Source organism: Dendrobates tinctorius, unplaced genomic scaffold (genome assembly GCF_039654945.1).
Source record: "Dendrobates tinctorius isolate UK_male_01 unplaced genomic scaffold, ASM3965494v1 ptg000129l, whole genome shotgun sequence".
In the NCBI taxonomy this organism is placed as follows: Eukaryota; Metazoa; Chordata; class Amphibia; order Anura; family Dendrobatidae; genus Dendrobates; species Dendrobates tinctorius.
The window spans coordinates 35148910-35161035 of NW_027361797.1; the positions used below are offsets into that span (position 1 = coordinate 35148910).

General features: G+C 43.1%; 1 protein-coding gene across 2 annotated transcripts in view; it reads left to right on the forward strand.

The window, feature by feature from the left end:
• The window catches only part of TMC5 (transmembrane channel like 5), a 116462-nt gene extending 104844 nt beyond the window's left edge, over window positions 1–11618 (forward strand). For both annotated transcript variants that reach the window (XM_073542954.1, XM_073542955.1), the window contains exon 22: window positions 10896–11618. In XM_073542954.1, the coding sequence (XP_073399055.1) occupies window positions 10896–11314 (419 nt within the window). In that variant the 3' untranslated portion in view covers window positions 11315–11618. The remainder of the gene's footprint in view (window positions 1–10895) is intronic.
• Window positions 11619–12126: the final 508 nt, after the last annotated feature.

Below are 12126 nucleotides of genomic sequence, written 5' to 3' on the forward strand. Positions count from 1 at the left end.
TGTCCTTGACGGCACTGTTGGGTTTCGTGCTAGGCGTATTCTAGCAGGAAACCCAACAGTGTCATCGGGGTCTACAGTGACTGCTTTGAGTATTGTATTGCTACATTGTGCCGCAGTGACTGTTGTCCTTGACGGCACTGTTGGGTTTCGTGCTAGGCGTATTCTAGCAGGAAACCCAACAGTGTCATCGGGGTCTACAGTGACTGCTTTGAGTATTGTATTGCTACATTGTGCCGCAGTGACTGTTGTCCTTGACGGCACTGTTGGGTTTCGTGCTAGGCGTATTCTAGCAGGAAACCCAACAGTGTCATCGGGGTCTACAGTGACTGCTTTGAGTATTGTATTGCTACATTGTGCCGCAGTGACTGTTGTCCTTGACGGCACTGTTGGGTTTCGTGCTAGGCGTATTCTAGCAGGAAACCCAACAGTGTCATCGGGGTCTACAGTGACTGCTTTGAGTATTGTATTGCTACATTGTGCCGCAGTGACTGTTGTCCTTGACGGCACTGTTGGGTTTCGTGCTAGGCGTATTCTAGCAGGAAACCCAACAGTGTCATCGGGGTCTACAGTGACTGCTTTGAGTATTGTATTGCTACATTGTGCCGCAGTGACTGTTGTCCTTGACGGCACTGTTTTTTTTTATCAACAGTGGACAAAGTCCGAACACGTTGGCGTTCGATCAAGGACCGCTTCAACAGTGATGTTCGTGCTGAGGGCCAGGTTCGCAGTGGATCTGCGTCAAGGACCAGAACTAGATACCGTCACTATAACGCGTTGCAGTTCCTAAGACCGGTCCTTGCCACGAGATCGTAAGTATTATAAATTTTGGGTTTTTATTTTTATTAATCTGTGTTTTTCTAATCCACAGCTGATGCTTCTTGTAAAGGCATGGTAGTAATGATTTTCCTTTCTTCAACAGCACCTGGAGCAGCACCCTGCAACCTGGCCCTGGAGCGGTCCTTCCTCGGACGTCCTCTGACCCGTCCCAGCCATCCGACAGCCAGGAAGCACCTTGCAGGTCAACCACACACACAGCTGGTGACCAGGAAGCTGGGCCATCAGGTGTTCCCCTGTCCCAGTTCTCTGCCACTGGTTATGTGTGCACTACCCACCAGCGGCAGAGGGCCTTGGACAGGAATGTCTTGCCCGAGTTTATGCATTTGAGCGAGACATTTAATTCCAGCCTCAAGTCACTGTCCGACAGAGTTGAAAGCGGTTTTGCACTCATGGAACGTGGTTTTAACCACTTTGAACACCGCTTCAATTCTGTAGAACAGCGCCTTGACCGTCTGGAGGCCGACCTCAACAGACCAGCACACCATTTTTTTAGTAAGATTGAAAAGGGCATGGCGGAACACCTTAGTCCTGATCAACAGCTGAATGTGCTGCAGGCCTGCAACAATGCTTTCTTGCAGGCTATGCAGCATAATCGGTACGGTCAGCAGTCAGTGGTGTCCTTTCCACCTGTGCCACCATTGACTCGCTTCACCTCACTACCGACTTGTGCTGCATACCACTGCACGGACACCTCTATTCAAAGCCAGGACACCCACCGTTACACCACCACAAGTCTGAGTGCAGCTGGTCACTTCACCGACACCACCATGGCAAGCGCTGCTCCTGTCTGGAGCACCACCGCCACTCCCATGCATGCGTGGAGCTCAGCCACCACTAGGCAAACATGGAACAGCCCTGCCGCTACAACAACGTGTAGTAGCCCTGCCACCACCACTCTGCAAACCTGGACCATCACTGCCGCCACCAGTCCTCCTGCAAGGACGAGCACTGACAACGAAGAGCAGCAGCAGCAGCCACCTCAGCAGCAGCTCCAGCCACCTCATCAGCAGCCACCTCAGCAGCAGCAGCAGCCACCTCAGCAGCAGCAGCCACCTCAGCAGCAGCAGCCACCTCAGCAGCAGCTGCAACCACCTCAGCAGCAGCAGCCACCTCAGCAGCAGCAGCCACCTCAGCAGCAGCCGCCACCTCAGCAGCAGCCGCCACCTCAGCAGCAGCAGCCGCCACCTCAGCAGCAGCAGCAGCCACACCTGCAGACGGGGGACCTACACTCAATATTTGCCCCTAGTTCAAGGCGAAATCCATCAAGGCGGGCATTGGGCCAAAGTCGGTCCAGGCACACAAGCCTACGGCGACATGCCATTACAACTAATGTACCTGAACAGATTTCCTCTCCTCCAAGTGTTCCTAGTTTGATTCCCTTAACTGGACTACCTTCCCCCACAAGTTTTGTTGCCCCTTCCCCTCAAACACCGTCTTCAACAGCAAGTGTTGCATATTCCCTGCACACCCCCAAATTGAAACCATCTGCCCCCAAACGCCGGAAAAAATAATTTTTTGGTTTATTTTTGTGATAAAAAATAAATTTACATTTGTGGTTCACCATTACTAAGTTTCATTAATGTTGTTTGCGCCGCTCACACACACTGATGGGTAAATACATGTTAAAAACCAACCCAAGGCCTAGTATAGTCATATGTGAAATAACACGGACTAGTATAGTCATACCAAGGCCTAGTGTAATAACTCGAGTTTTACCAACTTGGATCTGGTTTCATGAAAAACAAACTGTTGAAACTTGTCTTAAAAATAAGTTTCTTTCTAGTTTCACCAGTTTGTTTTTTGTGAAACAAGATGCTAGTTGTTAAAAATCGAGTTATTACAGTAGGCCTTGGTATGACTATACTAGGCCGTGGTATTTCACATATGACTATACTAGTAGGCCCAAGGCCTACTATACTCATATTTGAAATACCACGGCCTAGTATAGTCATTCCAAGGCCTAGTGTAATAACTCTAGTTTTACCAACTAGAATCTGGTTTCATGAAAAACAAACTGTTGAAACTTGTCTTAAAAATAAGTTTCTTTCTAGTTTCACCAGTTTGTTTTTTGTGAAACAAGATGCTAGTTGTTAAAAATCGAGTTATTACAGTAGGCCTTGGTATGACTATACTAGGCCGTGGTATTTCACATATGACTATACTAGTAGGCCCAAGGCCTACTATACTCATATTTGAAATACCACGGCCTAGTATAGTCATTCCAAGGCCTAGTGTAATAACTCTAGTTTTACCAACTAGAATCTGGTTTCATGAAAAACAAACTGTTGAAACTTGTCTTAAAAATAAGTTTCTTTCTAGTTTCACCAGTTTGTTTTTTGTGAAACAAGATGCTAGTTGTTAAAAATCGAGTTATTACAGTAGGCCTTGGTATGACTATACTAGGCCGTGGTATTTCACATATGACTATACTAGTAGGCTCAAGGCCTACTATACTCATATTTGAAATACCACGGCCTAGTATAGTCATTCCAAGGCCTAGTGTAATAACTTGTAAGTTGGAATGGAGCAGATTACATTCATCCACTCAATACTGACTTGTATTCCCCATGGACTTTCATTGGGGTTGGGTTTTGAGGGTTGTGTTTTGAGAAAATCACATACTTTGTTTTCAACTAGTTGCACAATTTTCTCTTGAAAAAAATGGTTTCCTGATTCATGGCCTGCAGCTTTGCTCGTTCCAATATATTTCACGCAGACTAGCAATGCTGCATTTTAACTCATATGTGTATTTACCTGCCCAGGTGTGTGAACATCAAAAAATTCAGTTATACATGGGAAGTTTTTTATTAAATTGGAGTTTCAAAAATATAGTGCACTCAGTAATGGTATCAAATAAGGTTTTTTATTACCATAAACAAACAAAAACATTACACTAGAGTTGAGCGATACCGTCCGATACTTCAAAGTATCGTATCGGATGGTATCGGCCGATCTTTAAAAAAAGTATCGGTATCGCCGATTCCGATACCGGAAGTCCCATTCAAGTCTATGGGACTTCCGGTATCGGAATAAGAAAAACCCTTTCCTGCCCTTGTACAGCCTCTCTGGGGTCTGTACGGGCCTTTCGGGGGGCTGTGCCGGCCTGCCAGGGGGTCTGTGCAGGCTCCGGTGGTCTGTGCCGGCCTGCCGGTGGTCTGTGCAGGCTCCGGGGGGCTGTGCCGGCCTGCCGGGGGGCTGTGCCGGCCTGCCGGGGGGCTGTGCAGGCTCCGGGGGGCTGTGCCGGCCTGCCGGGGGGCTGTGCCGGCCTGCCGGGGGGCTGTGCAGGCTCCGGGGGGCTGTGCCGGCCTGCCGGGGGGCTGTGCCGGCCTGCCGGTGGTCTGTGCAGGCTCCGGGGGTCTGTGCAGGCATCGTCCGATGGGACTACAAGTCCCATCGGGCGATGCCTGCTACCATGACAGTGATTGACACATTAGCCAATGATGGGACAGTAGTAGTCCCATCATCCGGCTAATGTGTTAAATGTAAAAAAAAAAAAAAAAAAAAAAATTACATGCTACATACATACAACATGCATACTACATACATGCTACATTCATACTACATACTACATACATGCTACATTCATACTACATAAATACTACATGCAACATACATACTACATATATACTACATGCATGCTACATACATACTGCATGCTACATACATACCACATATATACTACATACATACTACATGCATGCTACATGCTACATACATAACACATATATACTACATGCATGCTACATACATACTACATGCTACATACTACATATATACTACATGCATGCTACATACTACATGCTACATACATACTACATGCATGCTACATACATACTACATACATACTACATATATACTACATGCATGCTACATACATACTACATGCTACATACTACATGCATGCTACATACATACTACATGCTACATACTACATATATACTACATGCATGCTACATACATACTACATACATACTACATATATACTACATGCATGCTACATACTACATGCTACATACATACTACATATATACTACATTCATACTACATACTACATATATACTACATACATACTACATACATACTACATACATACTACATGCATGCTACATACATACTACATGCATGCTACATACATACCACATACATACTACATGCTACATACATACCACATATATACTACATACATACAATACATTCATACAATACATACATAGACATACAGTACATATAACATAGAGTAACATACTTACCAATACTTGTCACATTGTTCCCCGAAGCCATTGTCTATTCCGGGATAAATATTAACATAACAAACCACAAAAATACTCACCCACGATCCGAAGCAGTCCACGAGTGTGTCCCACGACGATCTTGGGTAGAGAACTGCAGCATCAGATGATGCTGCCGTTCTCTACGGGCTGCAGGAATCCAATGACGGAAGGTAGATATCCTTCCGCACTGTATTCCTCCGCCACTTAAAAAAAAAAAAGTCCCTAGTCTCACTTTATGCCATTGCTGTGTGGGAAATTCCCACACAGCAATGGCATAAAGTGAGACTAGGGACTTTTTTTTTTTAAGTGGCGGAGGAATACAGTGCGGAAGGATACCTACCTTCCGTCATTGGATTCCTACAGCCCGTAGAGAACGGCAGCATCATCTGATGCTGCAGTTCTCTACCCAAGATCGTCGTGGGACACACTCGTGGACTGCTTCGGATCGTGGGTGAGTATTTTTGTGGTTTGTTATGTTAATATTTATCCCGGAATAGACAATGGCTTCGGGGAACAATGTGACAAGTATTGGTAAGTATGTTACTCTATGTTATATGTACTGTATGTCTATGTATGTATTGTATGAATGTATTGTATGTATGTAGTATATATGTGGTATGTATGTAGCATGTAGTATGTATGTGGTATGTATGTAGCATGCATGTAGTATGTATGTAGCATGCATGTAGCATGCATGTAGCATGCATGTAGTATGTATGTAGTATGTATGTAGTATGTATGTAGCATGTATGTAGCATGCAGTATGTATGTAGTATGTATGTAGTATATATGTAGTATGTAGTATGTATGTAGCATGCATGTAGTATATATGTAGTATGTATGTAGCATGCATGTAGTATGTATGTAGCATGTAGTATATATGTAGCATGCAGCATGTATGTAGTATGTATGTAGTATATATGTAGTATGCATGTAGTATGTATGTAGTATGTATGTAGCATGCAGTATGTATGTAGCATGTATGTAGTATGTATGTAGTATATATGTAGTATGTATGTAGCATGCATGTAGTATGTATGTAGTATGTATGTAGCATGCAGTATGTAGCATGTATGTAGTATGTATGTAGTATGTATGTATGTAGTATGTATGTAGCATGCAGTATGTATGTAGCATGTATGTAGTATGTATGTAGTATATATGTAGTATGTATGTAGTATGTATGTAGTATGTATGTAGTATGTATGTAGCATGCAGTATGTATGTAGCATGTATGTAGTATGTATGTAGTATATATGTAGCATGCATGTAGTATGTATGTAGCATGCATGTAGTATTTTTTTTTTTTTTTTTTTTTTTTTTTTTAACATTTAACACATTAGCCGGATGATGGGACTACTACTGTCCCATCATTGGCTAATGTGTCAATCACTGTCATGGTAGCAGGCATCGCCCGATGGGACTTGTAGTCCCATCGGACGATGCTTGCACAGACCCCCGGACATCAGCACAGCCCCCCGGCAGGCCGGCACAGCCCCCCGGCAGGCCGGTACAGACCCCCACAGGGTGCACAGACCACCGGCAGGCCGGCACAGCCCCCCGGCAGGCCGGTACAGACCCCGGGCAGTCCACACAGCCCCCCGGCAGGCCGGCACAGCCCCCCGGCAGGCCGGCAGAGACCCCCGGAAGGCCCGAAATGACGGCGCATCATGATGCGCACACACCGCGCATCATGATGACGTCAGGCCGTCAATCAACTGAACTTCCGATTCCGATGCCGAATTCCGATATTGAAAAAATATCGGAAGTCGGTATCGGAATTCCGATACAGCAAGTATCGGCCGATACCCGATACTTGCGGTATCGGAATGCTCAACACTACATTACACCATTTCATCTTGCCAGTGCACCCGTCCTACATCAGAAATAAAGTAGGCCGCAAATTGGTCCCTCATTTGGCCAACTTCAATGGATGACCTGAGAGTGTGCTGAGTGAATTCAGGCAATGGGTTAGGAGCATCATCGTCCAGTTCAAAGGTCGGGTGCTCTTTAGCCATCACAAAGTTATGTAGAACCACACAGGCCTTCACCACCTCATCGACTGTTTCAAGTTTAAGATTAATGGCCGTGCCCAGAATTCGCCATCTGGAAACAAGAATCCCAAAAGCACACTCGACAGTTCTTCTGGCCCTGGTCAGCCTGTAATTAAATATTTTTTTGGTGTGGTCCAAGTCCCGGCTGGAGTAGGGTTTCAGTAAGTTTCCGCACATTTGAAAAGCCTCATCGCCAACCATTACAAAGGGCAGTTGCGGAGCTTCGGTGTGAGGAAGAGGCCGTGGCATAGGGAAATTAAATTGGTTGCCATACAACCTCCGGCCCATGTCTGAGTTTTTAAAAGCCTGTGAGTCATTACCACGGCCAAATGCTCCAATGTCCACTGCTACAAACATACATCCGGCATCCGCAATCGCAATGAGTACTATTGAAAAGTACTTTTTGTAATTATAGTACTCAGATCCCGTTCTTTGGGGTTTGATGATCCGTATGTGTTTACCATCAACAGCTCCCAAACAGTTGGGAAAATTGCATACTGTCCAGAATTTGTCAGCAATTTCCATCCACTTTTCAGCGGTGGGCAGGGGCATAAATTCTGGGCAAAGAACATTCCAGAGAGCCCGGCAGGTGTCAGCAACAATTCCAGACAAGGTAGAGATTCCAATACGGTACTGGAAGTGTAGTGAAGATAGGGTTTCTCCAGTCGCCAGGAATCTGTGAACAGACAAAGAAGTAAAATTAATATTTATGTATATTATTTTAAAAAACTATAAAATAAAATATTAGTACATTCACGAAAACTAATTACCCACGGTTTTGAATACTAAATTTAAAAAAAAACCATCAGACCGCACCCCTTGGTTTTTAAAACATACCGTAATGTCACCAGTAGCCGTTCCTCAGGAGGAATCGCACGACGGAGCTGTGTGTCCTGTCTCCGGATGGATTGTTGGACACGAGCAAGCAAATCCATGAAACTTTCGTGGGACATCCTGATATAATCTGTAAATTTCTCCGGGTTTGCCTGTAGCTCGCTGTAGAGGGTGTGGTATGCCCCACGGCTCTCCCGGAGTTCAACAATCGGATGTATCCACATACGCCGCCGTCTTCGCTGCCTCTCTCTCTTCCTTTGTTCATGGCAAGCAACTGCATACGCCTGAGCCATCGCGATGTCCAAATCCAAGTTGAAGTGAAAACTCTTCCAGCGCAGATCCATGTTCACGAGAAGAATCAAGCAAATGTGAAGAATACTGTAGACAGGGTCTATATATTAACATACCACACCCACAATGAAGTCCCATTGGTCTTGTGTGTTGTTGAATGGTTGTTTTTTCATTTTTGTGGGGTTTTTCCAAAATCTGTAAAAAAACGCAAACGCACAAAAAACGCATACAAACGCGCAAAAACGCTGCGTTTTTTTCCTGCATGCGCATAAAAATGCTTGAAAAAAACGCAGCGTTTGTATGCATTTGTATGCGTTTTTTTAATGCGTTTTTTTGCGGGAAAAACGCGCTGCCAAAAAAAGCAAGTGTGAAACTAGCCTTAGTGCATGGAAATTCGGAGACATGTTGTCAGTAATTTATAGAATAAAAGAGCAATTTACATTTTATTCAAAAATATACCTATAAAGAGAAAAATCAGACAAACTGAAAATTTTGCAGAGGTCTCTTAGTTTTTGTCAGCGCTGTAAATCTTGGAATAATAATAAGTTCCACAATCGGATGTGTTTAATTTTTTTTTTTCCTGTGCTGAGGTAATCTTATAAATGTGCCCCTGCTGTGTACTGTGTAATGGCTGTGTCTGACCGTGCATGAACATGGTCTGATCATACCATAGCTCCTGGACAGGTGGGGGGGAGCAAAAAAATATACAGACAGGACAACATGGGATCACAACTGATTCTTTTTGTAAGGTAAAGCATTTTGCTGTCTGTTTTTTTAGAAAAAAAATATATCTTTGTACTGTGTTAGCCAGTAGATAGAAAAATATTCAGAATTGAGAGTCCTCAGTGGTTGATACCTTTTAATGGCTAACTGAAAAGATGGTAACACATTGCAAGCTTTCGAGACTACTCAGGTCTCTTCATCTCTTCATGAGGCTGGACTAATACAAAATTTGAAGAGTCACATATTTATGCACAACACAGCACAGAAAAAATGCAATAGATAAGACAAGTGACGTGAAGCAGAACTATCATTAGCATTTAGTACAAAAGATTATAATTGCTTGTACTAAATGTCCAGCTGGGGGTCTGTATGTGGGGAGACGGCAAAAACTGAGAACAAGGATGAATTCTCACCACCACGCGATTAGAGAGAAAAGAATGGATCTACTTCTGGCAAAACATTTTTGTATCCTGGATCACAGCATCATGGACATGAAATTACTTGTATTGAAAGGTAACTTCAAATCTCAGAGAGACAGGAGGGTCTGGGAGTATAAACTTATGACAACTTTTGACACACTCAGTGCAGGATTGAATGTGTCGCGTGGATTTATTTCTTTTTACATCAGTTAAGGAATTTACTCCTCTGACCTTGTGGAGGCATCAGGACCATGGACCAGACCTCAATCACTGGACAATGACAGTTTCACTCTCCTTATCTACGAACTGTTCCAATAGTTACGGCCACGACTGTTTATCCCTCTCCCATAATGATCATTCTGCTTTAAGTCACTTGTCTTACCTATTGCATTTTTTCTGTGCTGTGTTGGGTATAAATATGTGACTCTTCAGATTTTGTATTAGTCAATGCCTGATGAAGAGACCTGAGTAGTCTCGAAAGCTTGCAATGTGTTACCATCCTTTCAGTTAGCCATTAAAAAGTATCAACCACTGAGGACTCTCAATTCTAAATATTGTTTAAAAAAAAAAATCTTTTACCTCAAAGAAAGAATTATTTGCGATCCTGTAATGTCTGTATACTCTTTTGTGTCCTCCCTTGCCCAGGAGCTGTGGTATGATCAGACCATGTTCCTGCACGGTCAGACACAGCCATTACACAGCACACAGCTTCGACAAGGACAAGGAGAGTGTGCACTACTAATTGAAAAGATAAGAAAAAAGGGTGCTACGCCATGTGGTGAAAAGACACATAGTATAAGGAAGAAAAGACACTACATATGGATGAGCACTCCTAATTGTATGTTAAACAAAGGTTTATTGAGAAACACACAAACAACACTTAAAATAATTGAAAACCAAAAATATACATATGCACCCACTCCCCGGATGCCCATTATATAAACAGCAAAAAACATATACGATTGTCACATGAGTTATTTGACCATGCACACTAGCCCAGGAAATATATAGATAACCTATGATAATAAAATAATATATCGGCCAGTAAACAATTATCTATGATGGTGTCCAGTATACTGCCATCCCAGTATGTTATTAGCAGTGCATGGTCATATCTCAACTATAGAGACAGATATATAGACGGACACCCCTGTATATACCATTGACCTAATAAGACAACCTCCTATTGCAGAGCATAGCATATTATAAAACTGATTAGCAGAGGAAGCCGTACCTGAAAACGTCATGGTGTACAAAGACGGACATTAACTGCAAGGTTTTGATCATGCTTCCAAAATGAGATTTATCAATATGTCCCAAAACATAATTGCCATGCACTGGTGATTCTCTTTTAAATTGTCTGGGCCAGCTTCAGAAAGCCTTCGTGATACATTTCTGTGATTTTTTTTCGCAGTTCTTGTAAGTTTTTAGTATTTCAGGAGTCTTTTTTTTTTTTGTCCTTACAGAATCCAGACCAGAAAGTGGTGGTGGGTCTAGAGACTTGAAACTTTCTAGGCAGCAAATGGAAGAAAATTCTCCCACAAATAATCATAATTCTGATAATTCAAATACAATGGCGATGATTATGAGGGCAAGGCAACAGGCTGAATATGAAGAACTGCAGCCTAGGTATGGAGAAGAAAGTAGAGATGCAATGGAGATGGCGGAAAGAGCAAGACCAAATGATCAATATGAGCAAGAGCAACACCAGCACAACATGGAACAGGCTCAGGACTTTGACGGTCGGCAGCCTTGGAGGCGCACAAATTCATCAGCTGCTAGACCAATGGAGGGTTATGAAGAACAGCGGCCTTGGAGCCAACCAAAAGCAGACACATTGGCGATGGTGATGAGAGCAAGACAACAAGCAGAACTGGATCAGTAGATCCCTCCTGCTGTGAGAAGACGTTACGACTGATCTAAAAGACTCATCATCAAACGCTTGACCTATGAAGTCGGGACGTCTCATCGCCGAGCCATCAAACCTTGTACACGTGTGATTATTTTACATGCTTAAAATGGAGGACAGCATGTTCAGTGAAGTTATTTGCTGCAATATATGTGTTTAAGAATTAAATACCTATTTTATGTACATGGTTAATGAGTAGCAAAACATTTCATAATATTCGTCAATTACACAAAATACATGAGATTACTGTTATTTATTAAATATGAATTTTCTGAATGTCGGCCCTGGTGCAACCTTTTGGGTTTTTTTTTGTATTTATTACTTTCTTCATAATTTATTGTTCCTCTTTCTTATGTTTCTTTAACATTGCGGACACATTTTATTTATGGTACCCCTAGCTGCCAGGCTTGACTTTCGACATATAAGGACAAGTACCTCATCTCACAAGGCCTACCTGGAAAGACGTAGACCCACTAAAGTGCTTCATAGTTGTCTGTGGGCTTAACTGGGAAGAGTCTAAGGTGTTCTCTGGTTTTTCCTCTTTTACCCATTGTAAGTAGATGTAGTCTTTGCTGCAGGAATCCCCTAAAGAAAAATCAATGTTATCAACTGTTCATACATAGAAGACTTCAATACACAATAGCAAAGCAGCAGACAGAGGGGTCGAGATAAGGGAAGCTTGCGTTCTATCATAGTAGTGGATGGGCAGACGGTCAAGCCAGAAGGGTAAATGTAGTCAGGAAACAAGCCAAGTCGATGCCGAGAGATACAGAAAGATTGAACTCCAT